The sequence below is a fragment of the Pyrgilauda ruficollis genome, unplaced genomic scaffold, assembly GCF_017590135.1.
Source record: "Pyrgilauda ruficollis isolate IOZ18807 unplaced genomic scaffold, ASM1759013v1 scaffold113, whole genome shotgun sequence".
Taxonomy (NCBI): domain Eukaryota; kingdom Metazoa; phylum Chordata; class Aves; order Passeriformes; family Passeridae; genus Pyrgilauda; species Pyrgilauda ruficollis.
The window spans coordinates 1442060-1459162 of NW_024509544.1; the positions used below are offsets into that span (position 1 = coordinate 1442060).

At 49.3% G+C, this 17103-nt stretch overlaps 1 protein-coding gene across 1 annotated transcript; it reads right to left on the bottom strand.

Moving 5' to 3' along the window:
* Positions 1–143: 143 nt before the first annotated feature.
* Positions 144–16766, bottom strand: GMCL1 (germ cell-less 1, spermatogenesis associated). Its single transcript, XM_041479076.1, has 14 exons — positions 16498–16766; positions 16000–16123; positions 12070–12166; positions 11641–11738; positions 11030–11142; positions 10498–10563; positions 10248–10332; positions 9984–10074; positions 9634–9774; positions 6777–6846; positions 3575–3650; positions 2727–2872; positions 2510–2597; positions 144–1444 (listed from the first exon to the last, which is right to left on the bottom strand). The coding sequence occupies exons 1-14, from the start codon at positions 16671–16673 to the stop codon at positions 1316–1318; spliced, it is 1500 nt and encodes a 499-aa protein (XP_041335010.1). The 5' UTR covers positions 16674–16766; the 3' UTR covers positions 144–1315.
* Between the last annotated feature and the right edge of the window lie 337 nt (positions 16767–17103).

Here is a 17103-nt window from a genome sequence, read left to right on the forward strand (position 1 = left end):
GCTGTGGCAGCTGAACAGCTGAAAATGCTGCTGCTCTCTGCTGCCAAAGCTGTGACACAAGATCACAGCGAGGTGCTGAATCCACAGGGTGAATCCAGCACAAAAAGCTACTCCCAGCAGGAAAGGACACACATGGACAAATATTCCACTTGAAATCATTTACTGACACGTTGCCATGTTTTTCTGTCTTGCCCAACACATTTTTATCTTTGTTATAAAGTACAAATGGTTTTATATTTTTCTGACATTAAAAAAATAGGCTAACGAGGCAAAAATTCCCAGTTTGAATCAAAAAATCCTGCTGTAAGAATTGAAAATTGCAAGAGACAAACATAAAACCCAACAAAGACTGAACAGAGTGTACCATGACACGACTCATCCATCACACCAAGTGGAGAGGAATCTCTTGTTCCCAGCTCTGCCTTTGGATCCTGTGACCTTGCTGAACTGATGTGAAGTTGGTGTTACACATACAACTCAAAAGGCACTCGAAAGTCACAAGTTCCTGAGCTAACACGGGAGGTATTCCCAAGGTAACAGCTAAAAGAAGCCAGAGAAAATGTTTAAAAATTGGTATTTGGTTTGTGTGAGTAGAGTCAGCACTCAGCAGAACTCCAGCTGAGAGCTGCTGCTGACAGCAGCAAGTAATGGTGAGGACATTGGAGTACTTGCTGTACATGGAAAAAATAATTCATTTATGAACATCCTTATTAGTAAATTAACCTGCTAAAAGACAGAGAATTATTGGCTGCAGTGTTAGAACAAGACCAAGAATGAAATGTGTGTGTGTGTGTGAGCTGCAAAAAAAGCTTAAACCCATCAGGTGGGAAAGGCTGTGCAGTTAAATAACCAAAGTTGAGATGCCACATTTACAGAGATTATTTGGCCCTAAGAGAAAAGGACCAGGAAAAAAAGCAAAATATGGATCTGGTATTTACAGATCAGTTATTTAAAAACCCAACAAATAATACAACCAAAACCCACACTAACAAAACCCACACAACCTACAATGTGTGCTCAGGTAATTTCCTAAGTTGTGATCCACACAAATTCCCTATTTCCAATTTGGCTCAGTTTTCAGCCAGAAAAGCCCAAGTGTAACAACACTTCTCAAACACGGAATGGCTGATGCCTGACGATGCAGGAAAGAAATAAAATTTTAAAAAATTAAAAAGGATGACTGGTTTTGGCCTACTTAATGTCTGAGCTGCATAGGAGAGCACTAAGGCCAGGGCTGCTGCCACTGTGCAAGGCCTTTCCCAGCTCTGGGCAGCATCCAGGGGGGAGAGGGGCTGCCACAGCCCCCAGGGAGCTCTCAGGCTTCCAGATGTTCCAGCTGTGCCTCGCTGTCTGCCCTCTTCTCTGGGGAGGTGTACAGGAAGTTGCAGCAGATGTAGAGGGGGAAGGTCAGGAGTCTGCTGTCCAAATTCATCACGATCTGCTCCTGGAGCACACACAGGACATTTGTGTGGTGAGGGGGACCAGGAAGCACAGCACTGACACAGCACTCATTCTGCACATCTTAATGGCTACACACTAAAATCAGGATGTAAAAATAAAGCAAAGGCAGCTCCCCTTCACCTCAAGTTTGTAACTCTGACACATTCTCAGCCTGCCCACAGCTCCCACCCCAGAGCTCCCAGCCCTCTGCAGCACAGGGAACAGCCACAGGAAATGCTGGAGGAAACTTCCCCTCCAACATGCTGAGGAGAAAGGGATCATTTTCAGATTTGGGAGATTTCACCAACCAGGCATTCCACAAGAGAAAGCAAACTTCAGTTTGTGGGTAGGAATTTTTTGGTTCCACTCTAGGAACCGGTTTTGGGGAAGCAAAATTGAAACTTCAGCCTCGTGAGGATGCAAAACAACTGAAACTTGAAAACTGAAACTTCACCCTCCAGTAAGGATGGCACTGACAAGGAAAGGTTTTCTGTGTTCTCACCACCTTTATATCACTGCTGGCTGGGATTTGAGAAACTTGATTAACAAGTCCCATATATGCCTCACTAAATCCTGCTGTCAGCAATGGGTGGAAAAGGGCACTTGCTCTAAGAAAACTCCACTCCTCTCTGGGGCTTTCTTCAATTCATTTAATAGAGTAATAAATCTAGCCCTTAAACAACATGCAGACATTCTTTTAACTCCTCAGTTTATGAGAGTCTTCACATTCTGAATTTGCCTCTAAATGAGGAGTCTGATGGCCAGATTATACAGAGGGTGATGCTGATGAGCAGCTGAACATGACACTGGCAGCAGACAGCAGCACCACAGGCACTCATTTCACTAATATGGGAACTAATTTCATATCATCAACACTCATGAAACCCACACTATCCTCCTCTAGATCCACTTCACAAATTAGCTTAATTACCCACTGCCTCTAACAGGAATGCCTGAGATTCCACATAAGCAACGACAACAGGAACAGCAACTCCCCTTCAAAAGCACTGGCGACTTCTCAGCATTTTTTTCATGCCTTGAACTCCAGCACTCAAGCCCACAGACACACCTGGTCCTTCTCCAGGGTGAGGATCTGATAACCTGTTGTCCTGCTGCAAATCACCTTCCCGCTGCAGTCGAACGAGGCCAGCCGCAACCTGGGGAGGGGGGCACAGACCACTTCAGCCTCCTGAATTTCAGCACGAGGAGCTCCTCCCCAGGAGACAGGGTAACACTTTTAACAAAACCAGCAGGGCTGGCAGCAGGGAGGGCCCCCTGGGCTGCACCTGAAGGCGATGCTGCGGCGCGGCTGCAGGCTGACGGAGCCGCTGCACGGCTGGTTCAGCGTGTTGCGCTTGAAGATGATGTAGCGGTTGGTGTAGGTCACCAGCAGGTCCAGGCCGAAGTTAAAGCCAGTCCAACGCCAGCAGTACTGCAGGACAGAGGGGACACACACAGGGGGGACACACACAGAGGGCACCCAGCCTGAGGATGGGCTGTGACACGCAGCAGGAGTGCCATGCCAGCGCCGGGGGGTCTGAGCTGCACCGGGGGGTTCAGGGATCTCTGTCTGGGACAGAGAACTCACTGGGGACAACTGGACACTGCAGGGGGCTGTGTGACAGCAGCTGAGTGTCAGCTGCCTCCCAGACAGGCAGAACACACGCCATAAGGGGGGTATCAGATACTCAGCACCGGGTAATGGGGCTGATCTGTGAGCCCCAGCCATGCCCAGAGAACGCCTGGGGTTACGTGACTGCAAGGGGAAAAATTCATGTTCTTGGTTCATTTCACAAGACCTGTTACCTAAAGACACCGAGGGGCCCTGGCTCTGAATGTTACACATTTTAGCTAGAGAACTTCCTTCTCCAGCTAATAAGACACCAGTGATCAGAGCTCTGTCTAACTGCCTGGACTAACAGCTTTCCCAGTCTCACAGCACAAGAGCACAATAAAACACCAGCTCCTTGCTCCTTGCAGAGACGTGGCTTCCATCTCTCTGGGGAGAAAAAAATGGTATCTTTCTCCATGACATCTTCTGGATGCAGTTTGACAATGAGGACCTACAAGATTTGGAAATGCCTGACTTGTCTCAGCCATGCCAGCCCTGCAGTTTGCCACGTGCCACACTTACATCACCATCCTTGGCCAGTTTGCGACCACACCTCATGCTGTTTCCTTCCAGTTCCTCCTTATTGATTTCTTGAGGCCTGAAAAAAACCCCAAACCAGCATCTTTAAGGAGAATTCAACAGCTTTGTGTGATACCTTAATGTGGGGAAGATGAACGGACTGGAGTAAACTTGTCTGACCACACAATGATGGAATACCCTGAGCTGGAAGGGACCAACAACTGACCCTTCTTTGAGCAGAGGCATGACTGGATGAGCTCCCAGAGCCTCTTCCATCCCAAACTGTCCCATAAACATCCACCTAAACCACAAAACTGCAATATAAACCAGGCTGTGACACCTCAGTTAGGCAGGACTTCTACAAAAGAACTTCTCCAGATAACAAAATAATGCTGTTGCAATGAACTACATTCTCCCAGCCTTGTAAAAACCCAAATGTTTTTTAAACACAGCAGGCTGACTTCTTAGACACAACCAGAGACAAGTGCTGGGGCACAGCTGCAGGGCTCTGCACAACAGCAGTGCTATAAAGCAGCAGCCACGAGACACTGGAGAGGTTTCTCAAGGGGCTGGTTATGCAACTTGACTGAAAAAAAACCCCACTTCCCCTCCGTGCTCATAAAAACCCCACTTCCCCTCAGTGCTCAAGAAGTGCCAGGGCCTCTCAGAGCTCCTGAGACCCAGAGCCCTTGGCTGTGTCACCCCACACCAAGATCAGCTCCTCTCACCCAGCACGTAGAACAGCCTTGCAGAGCCAGCACGAGTGAGATCAGCCCTGATTTTCCACAAGAGTGTTACTCACTTTGCTTCACACTCCATGACAGCATTAACCCAACACCCACTGCCAGGAAGTGTCCAAGTTACACCAGGCTGAGGGCTGGCAGTGAACTTTATTAATCCCAGTGACATCAACCCTCACAGGTTCAACTGCAAAGCCACAAGGGCCAGCAGTGCCCTCCAAGCCAGGAGAGATGCAGCCTCTGCTCTCCTCCCACTGCTCCTCACAGCTAAATCTTTTATAAACTCAGCCCAGGTATCTCCTCTTGCTTCTGTAAAAACCAATCCTGGGAGGTGAAGTGTTCAAAGAACAGGTTATGCATACAACTCATCACACTTCAACAAATTCACCCAGGAACCTCCCGTGTGCTTTTCCACATCTTCCAGCTGAACTGGTTCTGTGGCTGACCTAAATGCAGTAATGGTGATAAAGGATTTATTTCTGTTTAATTAGTGACAAATTTCACAAACATTAGTCCATAATGCTCAGACTGACATTAACATTCCCCTCTCCATCCCTCGAGCAGCCTCAGACAATGCAGAACTTCAGCTTGAACCACTTCCACCAGCTGCCACACAGTGAACAGTGGAGTCATTCTGCTTCCTTCTTACACACTGCCAAAGAGACTGCTAAGAGCAGAAGTGATTCCAGTCCCAGACTTGAAAGATCTGTCTGGCTTCTGCCACAAAACACATGTTTAATTTAAAAAAAAAGTGATCCACTTTAACACAAGTAAACCCTGAGCAGCTACAGTTCAAAGCCACAAACTCCACTGCTAACACTAAAAAATTCTCCAATTCTGAAGAGTGAATAAGATGTTTAACCCTTTTAAATGCAAACTCAAAGTGGAAGGGAAGCACTTTCTTCTCCTCTCTATAAAGCCACCATGACAAACCACATCACACGTTTCCAAGCAGTGCCATTTCCATGCTGGCAGTGCTAGAAGAAGCAGGTGCAATTATACCCTGCACCAGGTGGGATATGGAAATAGAGCCTTACTTCAGCTCAGAGGAGTCAGATTCATGTCTTGCTCTGATTCTTAAGTCTGCCTCCTCACCCTTGAGGGAAAACATGTGTTTGATGCTGACAAGGGCAGTAGGTGTGAGAGGAAGAGCAGCAGGGCTGGATAAACGATGGGCTTATAAAAGCTGAATTCTTTTCCTGCAGCTACACGTTGGTCAAATGGCCAAAACATTTGCACTAACACAAAGGAACAGCTGCATGTGTGCCCTTCTGAGGCTGAGACCTTTGCTTTTCACCGTCTTAAAGGAAATAATCAACCCATACTGCAAAAGAGAAAACTAGACAGGGAAGAAAAATGTGGAAAAATACTCTGCCCATTCCAAGAGCTGTTGAAGTCCTCAGCTGTAGCTGAATTTTAAAATTGCTCTTTTCCAAGCTGGATGATCCTCACTGCAGCTCTGTGGGTACTCCCTTTTCCAGAAGCATGTGTATCCATCCAGTGGCTGAGAATTCAAATGCTCCCACTGCACTGAACTACCAAAACACATCCAAATTAGCAAATACTGCATCTTATCTCAGAATTCTGGGGACTCACTTCCCTATGAAGCCTGTTTCCCATGAGCCAGGAGGTGACACTGTCTGCTCTCAGACACAGCCACAGCAGCATTGCAAAAGCCTTCCCAAGAGAGCAGCATCAAAACAGGCCACAGGCACCCAAAATTCACCTGCAGGAACTGAATGTGAGAGCCTCAATTCTGCACCTCACCTCCACCACTTCCTAAAGGACTGCTGCCTGTGAGAACAACTTCCTAAAGATCTTGGCTATGCTTCAGACCAGAGTTTGGGGCTTTTTTGAAGCTCCTGTTACAGCCCAACACGTCTCTGTCCACAGCGTCACCCGCTGGGTGACAGGACAAAGGAGCAAGTCAGCCTGCTGGCTCTGGGGAGGTAACAGGCATTCTGCAGCTGCCTGACTTGGCATTTTTTCACCTCAAAGCACTCTAGGAGCCAGCAGAGAAGACAAAGGCAGGATCAACTCCCCCAGCTACATTTTGCCACAGTTTTGGTGTTAAATCCAGGACCTGGCTCACTGGAGCACGGCCAAGAGCAAGCAGAAGGAACAGGAACAGTTTGATGGCCAAAGCATCCTTAAAATGAAGGCTCAGAAATCACCCTTTCACAGCCTCAACACAGATTTCCAGGTGAAGTGCTAGTGACCACATGAAAGAAAATACAGAACTCGTGTCCCCCACCCAGCATTTCCCTCTGGTCCCACCAGACCAGTTTTCCAGAGTTCTGCTGGCTGAGGGATGGGAGACCAGCCAGCCCAGGGGAACTGAGAGCTCCACAGAGATAATGCTTCCCCCCTCCTTTTAATGTAAACTCCAAAACAATTCATGTCAGAATTTCTATGAGAGGAAGGTTTCTAATTTAAGAGAGAAATAAAGCCTGTAATATACCTACCCAATATCATTGTCTTGTTCTGCTCTGAGCATGGCAAACCACTGCTGTTTGTAAACAGAGGGCAGCCATTCTAAAATTAAAAAAAAAAAAAATAATAATCTTGGTGTTGTCTTTGGAGCTGGGAACGGGGATGGTCATATACATTCGAAATAGAGAAATAAAATGACATAGAAATAATGAAGTTACACTTATGAACTGGATTATGCAACCCACTCCCTGATACTCCCTGTGTCCTCCAGCTCCCAGCCCCAAGCACAGGGGAAGGATAAACATCCACAGCTAACAGGCAGTCACTCCAGACTATGTTCACCTCCTCAAACACCCACTGCTGCCACAAGTGATGCAACTCCACAGGTTTTCTCAGCACACACAGCTCTGCTCAGCCAAGGAGCTTGTTAACAAGCTCTGGGGAGAAGATGCTGTGTTCTGAATGCCCAGGGGAGCTCTATGTAAGTCAAAGAAGAAGAAAACACAATCAAGGGATAAAAGAAAACAGTGACTTAGCACAAATATGGTAAAACAAACAGAAGAATAAACATAAATCATGTCTTCCTTGGAAAACACACAAAGATTTTATTGGCTGTGTTAATAAAATGTTGCAACCAAGAGATAGAACAGAACAAAACTCAGTAGTTTGTCAGGCAGTTACACAAAAGGGATCCCAAAATCACGGGGTGTAAGAAGTTCTTAGTCAAGATAACAAATGGGGCAAGGGGGCAAGGTCAGAAATGAGAAATTTCACCTCTGGGAAATGGGCTGGGTGAGAGAACAGGGAGAGCCAATGTGACCAAAAACAACCCAGGAAGCTGGTGAATGTGACAGAAGGGAGGAGAGGCCAGATCATGGATGGAAGACTGAAAACCAGCCTTTGTCCCACTGACTCTAGAGTGAAAGTACAGATGTGATAGGAGCAAACTGGGCATCAACCAAAGTACAACTGAAAATAAAAAATGAATTAAGGAAACCTACACAGGCAAGGAGCAGAGAATGGATGTGCTAGAAGGGAAGGAAGAAATATCAGGAGGGAGAGCATCTTCTCTATTTGTGTATCTATTTCCTATCTCACATTTCAGCTGCAGCTCATCTGCTGATTTATGAAGAGGGAAAGCACAGCTGAGGAAATGTTCACAAGCCACCAATAAAACAGAACAACAAACACTATGCTCACACAGACACATTATGTATTCCTGTCTCTTGCACCTTTTCTGCACAAAGATCAGACTGCTGTGAACTCCTGACACAGAATTTCAGTTCTCCCCTCTAGGACAGAGTATAAAAATATATAAATAAATAAACAATCACAGTACTACTTTCAATAGTGATTTTGTGATTTGCTTCTCTACCTCCTCGAGAACAATTTCATCTGGGATAATCTTCCAGCAGAACACAAAACCACCCAGCAAAGGCCCTGTCTGCAGCCTCTCAGGTACAGAGCATCCCCTCAAATACTGAGTGCTGGCAGCCAACAGCCTGCTCCAAAGTGCAGCCCAGGATTTATCTCAACCTCCTTGTAAGTGAAGAGCAAAAGTTCTGATCTTAACACAGCTCGTGGCTGCACCCTGGCACAAACAGATTACAGGGGCAGGCAAGTACCCAACTCTGACAGCACTCCCCAGCACAAAGATCCTCCTGCATGCAGCACATGCCCTGTGTCCCCTTTCCCTGCACCACAGTGCCACCCAGCTGTCCTGTGTCCCCTGTCCCCACACCACAGAGTCACCCAGCTGCTCTGTGTCCCCTGTCCCTGTCACCACATGCTCTGTGTCCCCTTTCCTTGCACCACAGTGTCCTGTGTCCCCTTTCCCTGTCAGTACATGCTCTGTATCCCCTCTCCCTGCACCACAGTGCCACCCAGCTGTCCTGTGTCCCCTTTCTCTGCCCTGTGTGTCCCCTCTCCCTGTACCACAGTGGCCACCCAGCTGCCTGTGTCCCCTTTCTCTGCCCCGTGTGTCCCCTCTCCCTGTACCACAGTGCCACCCAGCTGCCTGTGTCCCCTTTCCCTGTCACCACAGTGCCACCCAGCCAGCACAGTGCTCCTCGTGGCTCAGGGACTGCCTCCCTGCAGAGCCAACACCTGTGAGCTGTGCCCAAATTTCGCTCTTTTTCAATGAGCACAAGGAGATCAGCCTCAAAGATGCAATAATCTCAGAACAATTCTTCCTCTGCCAGACATGGGTGAAGGCTTCAGGGTTTGAGAACAGGCACAACATTTACCCACCAAAGAGCACTCTGAAAAGGCTGCCCATCACACTGCAAGTGCTAACACCAGACAGGAGGAGAAGGAAATCAAGTGGAGCTCCAGAAAACTTCTGGTTTGCATCTTATTGACATGCTGACAAAGCCACTTCACAGGGATACAAATCCACTGCTCTCCTGTGTCACCATTAAGGATTTAAATAGTCATTCACCCAATGTTATTTTTTATAATGACCTTTGCACTTTGCCTATAGCCTGTACCAGTGTCACTCTGAAGTGAGATGGATTATATTTACTTCATACCCTTCCCTGGGTAGCTGTGCCAGAGCTGCACAACCCTTTCCATGACAGAATGAATTTTCCCAATATCCAACCTGAACCTCCCCTCAGACCATTGCTTTTGTTCCCTGGGAGCACAGCCTGACCCCCCTGGCTGCCCCATCCTGTCAGGAGCTGTAGAGAGTGAGAAGGTTCCCCCTGAGCCTCCTTTTCTGTGGCTCCCTCAGCTGCTCCTCACCACACTCATGCTCCAGGCCCTTCCCCAGCTCTGTCCCTCCTGGAACATGCCCAGCTCCTCCCTTGTCTCTCCTGGCATGGAGAAACTGAAGGCAGGAGTGGATGTGAGTGCTCAGCTGTGCCCAGCACTCCCTCCCTCACTCACCTGAGGGCAGCAGGGCATCCCTCTCCACGATCCTGGCTGAGGCCAGGTCACTGATGATGTACTGCAGCCTCAGGTGTGTGAACACGGGCACGAAGGCGCTGCCCTGCGCCGACTCCAGGAAGGCAACGTCGCCCCCAAACTCTGCAACACAGCACCCACACTATGGTTTGCCTCCCTAAATCTTTTCCAGATCCTGTTTATACTGCAGTTTTTACTTATTGGTTAGAGAAAGTTGTTATGGGTGTTTAATGGCTTTTATTATTTTTTTTTATTAGGGTTATTTAATGGCTTTTGCCATTAAAATGGAGAAATTACTCATGTTCAAACCCCAAACCAAGGGCTCCTCCTACCTCTCCTGCGCTCAGCAAACCAGGCATCAGCTTCACTCAACACCTGCTTGAAAGACCCATTCCAAGAAGGCACGAGCTGAAGGAACATCCACTGGGCAAAACAAATAAATTCTAGTGAGTCAGCTGAAGTCTCAGGTAAGAAATCTGCATGCTAACAGGAGGCATTTCCACAGTGCACTAATTTCTATAAAAGTTCTGCTGCTCCATTAAATACTTCCAGTCAACCCCACAAAGGTTCCACTGCACTGAGCCCCAGGCAAGTACCTTTTTGAGAGCAGTGTACACATCCATCTCCACCTGCAGCACAAACAGGTTGGAGGAGCTGATCAGCTGCTTCATGAGGTTTATGCTGGAAAAATCAATTGTAACAGGTCAGTGAGAAAGGAAAGATAAAAAGGAGAAGGGGAGGTAGGGAACAAGCAATCAGCAAAAGCCCAGAAAGTGATCTGCAGTGGGCTCTAGACTTGGACAGGGACTGTCCTTCATCCCTGCAAGGGAAGTGCAGCCCCAGTACCTGAGTTCCTTGAAGAGTCCAACACTCTGGTGAGTCATCAGATTGTTCAAGAGCCACTCAAGGCACCTGCATGGAAAGCAAGGAGTTAGGACCTCTGCTTGTTTCTTCTCTGTGCCAACATTCCTGCCACAGCTGCTCCCTCAGTAAATTTGCAGACAACACTAAGCTGGGTGGGATTGTGGATCTGCTGGAGGGCAGAAGGGTTCTGCAGAAAGATCTGGACAGACTCAATCCATTCACATTAGGTACTTGATTTTTTTTTCCCTGTTTGGGTGGTCAGGCATTAGAACAGAGTCACACCTCCACCCTGGAGGTGTGAATTTGGCTCTGGATTATGTGGTTTAGTGGTTTCAGTGGTAGTGCTGAGTGCATGGTTGGACTGGATGATCTTACAGGTCTCTTCCAACCTTGATGTTCTAAGATTCTGTTCTAAATACATATTAAAACAATTAACCTGGTCATTATGTAAGTACTGTGTAAATTCACTGTTAATTGCCAATGTCCAAAGCAGCTTGCAGACAGTAATTCTTACTTTTTCTTCACAGAGTCCAGCCCATATGTCCCTGCAGAATTGTAATAACCACACACAGTTTGGGCAGTGATGGTTTCCTTCATTGTTTCACCACATTGCTGGATTAAGCCATCCTGAAGGGAGGAAAAAACACACAGACATTCTGAGTGTTCACTTCCCAACATAAAATGTCAGACACTGTGCTGTTCATACAGATTTTCAGGCCTGAGCCAGCCCCCAAGTCCCACAGGTTGCAGTGACTGGTGCTACATTGTTCAAACCATGTAAACCATCATTCCTCAGAAACACAGATGTTCCTTAAGAATATTTCCTGTGAATGAAAAGAGCTCTGAATGCCTCCAGGGTAGAGCAAGCAAGCTCCAAAACCTACTTAATCTACTTTTAGATATCACTCACAAATCACTTAATCTCACACCTCAATCTTAGTCACAGCATTTTTCAATAAACCCACTGCTTTGTGTTTGGCTTTTTTCCCCAGCTAGCCTGAAAAGCTGATTCATTCTGATTCATTCCTCTGGGTGAAAAAGGCCTCGTGGGCGAGGATACCCTGAACTGCTGTGTTTCTTTCAGGTAAAGAGAGAAGGAATGGCACTGTGGCATTTCTGACTTACCAGCTGCAGCATGCAGGCTGCTGCCAGCAGGGCCACCACGCGGCTGGGGTTGATCAGCACATCGTCTCTGTAGAGAGAGCCAAAAGCCACCTGCAGGGCTGCAGAGGGAACAGGAGTCAGAGGAGACACTCCAGAGAGCTCGGGGCATGAGGAGTCCTTAAACACAACCAAAGCCCCTCACTGCACACCTTCTCTAAAGTCTAAGTGCTGGCTCCTAAGCTAGAGCAACTGACCAGACAGAAAACACAACATGGGGCAGTAACTAATCCATTTCTGAGCTCCCAGGATTTAAACAAACTCTTCAGCACCCCTGAGAGCTGAAAAACTGCACAAAGAGAAGCTGAACCTCATGAGCCGTCTCTGAACATCAACAGGTTTAAATTAACCTCTCCCTTCAGGGTTTTGTTAAAATAAAAGGCTCTCACTTACCTTCTACATCAATATTTTGATCAGGAATCTCCAGCTCTATGACATTCATGCTGGATTCTTTCCAAGAGCCACTGAACATACTGGAAAAGTAGCCTGACTGTATGAAGGAAGAGAGAAAAAGAACTCAACTAAGAGATTTCATCCCACTTAGAACTGCCAAAAGCAGCACGTGGAACCAAACACAGTTAATATTTACCTTTATGCAGAACAAAATATATTAAGGGAGCTTTCACAAGCTAAAACATTCTGACAGACTCGAGGGGCTGACTGTAGCTGCTGTTTCTGACACTCAAAATGCCTACAGGAAAGTTGGGGCTATGTGTGTGTAACCAGAGTAAGGAAAGAGTTTGAAAAGGTCAGAAAAGCTACACAAGCTATTTTTTCCACAAACCACATCACCAGTGGGGACAGAATTAGTCCAAAAACTAAGTGCTTAAGGTTACTAGCAAACAACAAATCCTGCAGGCATTAGGGAATGCCAGTTAGGGGTGGAAAAAAAAAAAAAGGCATGCAAGACATACAAATTACTGTACAAGGCTGTAGCCTCATACCAAGGACACAGACACACACACCATTTACGGCAATATACCTTTTATTATTAAGTGAAAAGCACATAAAACTAGAATTTGAGGTTTCCATCCAAAGGAAGGGAAAGATAATGCTCTACTAGGGTTCCTGATTTTCCTTCCCAGCAGCAGATGTGCCCATTATGAGATGCTATCAATGAAGTTTACCTGAGAGATCAAAAAAATAAAGTCTATTTGTACAGCACTGCATTCCCTGACCTCTTCCCTCAGCATTTCAGCTCAGGGCAGCAAATTACACAAACCCCAATTTTGATTTCATTTGATCAGGTCAGTATTTCTGTACCCCTGGCATATCCCTAACTCTGACACCCACAACATGTTCCTATCCAACCCAGGGCCTCACTCATCTTTGTCCTCCTCACGAGGCTGCCTCAGCTTTGCCACAGAGATCACCTCCCCAGTTCCATAAGGATTTATCATTTTTGTAACAGCATCATGAGAAAGAAATGTCCCATTTTTCAGAGCTGCTGTGACCAGCACCTGACTGTCCTTCCTGGAACTTGAGGCTCCATGTCCTTCATGGAACTTGTGCCTGGGGAGAGCAGGGCAGCAGAAACAGCCAGGCTGAGTCTGCCTGGGGGCACACAAAGGCATTAAGAGTCATTTACATGGAGTTATTCCTAACCTCCAACACCACTTTACCTACAGTAACACAACTGCAATGCAGGAGTGTGCCCTGGAACAGAACCTGCCTGAGGAGAATGGTCAACTCCTCCCAAAGCTCATGTCCCAAAACCACTGCTGCTACAAGGCCTCTACAGACAAGTCACAACTTTCAACCCCTCTAAACTGCTGCACCCACAGAAGGGATTGCACACCCAATTTCAGTCAGCAACCCGTGCTAAGGCCTCAGGAACAGCTTCACCAATATCAGATGCAGCAACCACAGAGCCACAGTGACAGAAAACACCAGCAGCCTGTAGCCAGCAGTGCTGTGCCCACCCTGCACCACCCAGGCTGCCTGTCCCCCTCCCCAGGGTGCAGAGTGGCAGTGGGAGCTGTGCCTGCCAGCCCTGCTGCTGTCACACACCCCATGGTCCCTCAGTGTCACTGCTCCTGTCACACCCCACAGCCCTCAGTGTCACTGCTCCTGTCACACCCCACAGCCCTCAGTGTCACTGCTCCTGTCACACCCCACAGCCCTCAGTGTCACTGCTCCTGTCACACCCCACAGCCCTCAGTGTCACTGCTCCTGTCACACCCCACAGCCCTCAGTGTCACTGCTCCTGTCACACCCCACAGCCCTCAGTGTCACTGCTCCTGTCACACCCCACAGCCCTCAGTGTCACTGCTCCTGTCACACCCCACAGCCCTCAGTGTCACTGCTCCTGTCACACCCCACAGCCCTCAGTGTCACTGCTCCTGTCACACCCCACAGCCCTCAGTGTCACTGCTCCTGTCACACCCCACAGCCCTCAGTGTCACTGCTCCTGTCACACCCCACAGCCCTCAGTGTCACTGCTCCTGTCACACCCCACAGCCCTCAGTGTCACTGCTCCTGTCACACCCCACAGCCCTCAGTGTCACTGCTCCTGTCACACCCCACAGCCCTCAGTGTCACTGCTCCTGTCACACCCCACAGCCCTCAGTGTCACTGCTCCTGTCACACCCCACAGCCCTCAGTGTCACTGCTCCTGTCACACCCCACAGCCCTCAGTGTCACTGCTCCTGTCACACCCCACAGCCCTCAGTGTCACTGCTCCTGTCACACCCCACAGCCCTCAGTGTCACTGCTCCTGTCACACCCCACAGCCCTCAGTGTCACTGCTCCTGTCACACCCCACAGCCCTCAGTGTCACTGCTCCTGTCACACCCCACAGCCCTCAGTGTCACTGCTCCTGTCACACCCCACAGCCCTCAGTGTCACTGCTCCTGTCACACCCCACAGCCCTCAGTGTCACTGCTCCTGTCACACCCCACAGCCCTCAGTGTCACTGCTCCTGTCACACCCCACAGCCCTCAGTGTCACTGCTCCTGTCACACCCCACAGCCCTCAGTGTCACTGCTCCTGTCACACCCCACAGCCCTCAGTGTCACTGCTCCTGTCACACCCCACAGCCCTCAGTGTCACTGCTCCTGTCACACCCCACAGCCCTCAGTGTCACTGCTCCTGTCACACCCCACAGCCCTCAGTGTCACTGCTCCTGTCACACCCCACAGCCCTCAGTGTCACTGCTCCTGTCACACACCCCACAGCCCCTCAGTGCCACTGCTCTGCCTTCAGTTTATGCTTGTTACAGGTTCTCACACTCCAAAAAGAAAAGGCTTTTTCCTACAAGAAAGCAATGGAACACTCCTCTTGCTGGGACCACACAAGTAATTGCTGAAGCTGCTCTGGAATTCGGGCACTGACACAGCAACAGCCACAAAAAAACCCAGAATTGGCTCTTCCTGTCACTTGTTGCACCAGAGAAACTGCAGCCACGTGTGGAGCACCCCCAGTTCCACCGTGTCACACCCCTGCTCTGCTCCACTGCAGCTGACACACAAGGGCCCTGTGTCCAGGTACAGCACCTGAGGGCTTCACACCAACCCTGCCAAGGCCAGAACCCCTGAAAGACACGGGCACAAGAGAATTTGGTGTTTCAGGGCACAGCCAGGGCTCCTCCCACAGCAGGAGTGACACAGCACAGACAGCGAAGCCACCAGCACCTCTGCACCCCCACGACACAGACACAAAGGACTCCAGCTCAACACAAGCCCAACAGGAAATGTTTGTGCAAACAGCATCCTTTTGGGCTATGCACTAGGGTTTATTTCTTTTCAGAGTTCCTGAGAAAACCTTCCTCCTGCAGCAGCAGGGATGCTGCAAGGAATCCTTTTATGAAGGCTGGTAACAATCACCTAACACCTGCAGAGACCCAGCAGCAGCAATTTCCCTGCAGGTCCCTGCACACAAGTCCAGGGGACAGTAAAACTGGGCTGGGGCACCACAAATCCCTTCTGGAATCCCTCCTTTGTCCTGCAAGAACATTCACATCACAGGAGTCTCTCAGCCACTTGTTCAGCAAACAACAACATGTTTTAAGGACATGAAAGACAACTGTCAGGACTGTTTTCACAGACAATGCACCAAGATTAGGAATAAAATAAATTAAACAAAATAATTAAGCAGTATGAGAAGCAAAACCTTTTTCAAATATGAACCTACAGCTCTGCTTCCCAACAGGAACTCTTGTTGCTAACAGGAGTTGGTTAACAAAAAGAGTTAAAATCCTAAATATAAAGTGGAAGAACAAAAAAAAAAAAAAAAAAAAAAAAATCTCCAGTCATACTTCAGAGTTCGCAGACATCCTTTTATTAAAAACACAGTTCCTATGGGAGTTAGAAAGGAACCACTTACCTGACACAAATAAATCTTGTGCAAGTTCCACTCCTCTCCCAGAGCACAAATTTTGATATCACTGTTCTCCCCATTCAAAAACAGTGTCTGATAAATATACTTCGACGTGCTTTTCAATTTTTTCCTAGTAAAAACAAAACAACAGTGAGACACACCCCTTGAGATCCTCCGTTACAGCATCAACAGTCGGTGCCAAGCGCTCGGGGGGTTGTTCCTGCCCGGCCCGGCTCGGCCCGGCCCGGCAGCCGTGTTCCCCCGTGCCGGCACCGCTGCCCCGTGCCGCCGCTGCCGCCGGGGCCTTTCCCGGGGAGCCCCATGCGGCCTCAGCCCGGCTCCTCTGCCCTGCAGCCCCCGCTGCTTCCCGCACGGCACCGAGGGGAGGCCGGGCCGGGCCGGGCCCTGCGCTGTTCCCTGGGGGCTGCGCCCCGGCCCGGCCCCGCATCCCCCCGGCCCCGCTCAGCCCGGCCCTGCAGCTTCCGCAGCGCCCGTCCCTCAGACCTGCGGCCCCGGAGGTGCAGGAGCCGCTCCTCCCGCTCGGCCTCGCCGTCGCTGTCGCTGTCCCCGGTTCCCTCGGTCCCGCCGCGCTTCCTCTTGCCGCCCTTGCCCGCGGCCGCCGCCTCGCCCCGCGGGAGCCCGGCCTTCCGCCGCAGCACGCGGCTGCCCAGCGAGCCCATGGCCGCTCCACCGCCTCATGGGGCCGGAGCGGAGCTGCGGCCGGAGCGGTAGCGGCGCCTCAGCCCCGGCCGGCGGCGGCCGCGGCCCCCGCAGCTCGGGCTGGGCTGGGCTGGGCTTTTCCCCCTCAGAACTGGATAAAAGCTCTGCCTCCTCTGCCGGCAAAACTCAGGAATGTGTCTCCAATGGCAGCCCAGAGAACGAGCAAGAATATTATTCTCTTGGAGGCCACAGAGGCATCTCCTACTCCAGCCAGCAGCCTGTTTTAGAGGAAAATGAGGGATGGGATTGGGGTGTAGCCACCTCAGTGTTGGAGCTTTGCCAAAGCAGCCTCAGGCTGATCCTTCACAACAGGATTATCCACCGGCAGTAAAAAATAAATTGCTAAGCCAAAGCAGAGTCCCATTTTTGGAGGGCAAACAGTGAACAGTG

Coding starts and splice junctions, on each gene's coding strand:
- GMCL1 (XM_041479076.1), bottom strand. CDS start 16,673: ATGGGCTCGCTGGGCAGCCGCGTGCTGCGGCGGAAGGCCGGGCTCCCG. Junction 10,564..11,029: donor CTGGACTCTGTGAAGAAAAA/GTAAGAATTACT, acceptor CTTTCCATGCAG/GTGCCTTGAGTGGCTCTTGA. Junction 9,775..9,983: donor GTTTGCTGAGCGCAGGAGAG/GTAGGAGGAGCC, acceptor GCTGTGTTGCAG/AGTTTGGGGGCGACGTTGCC.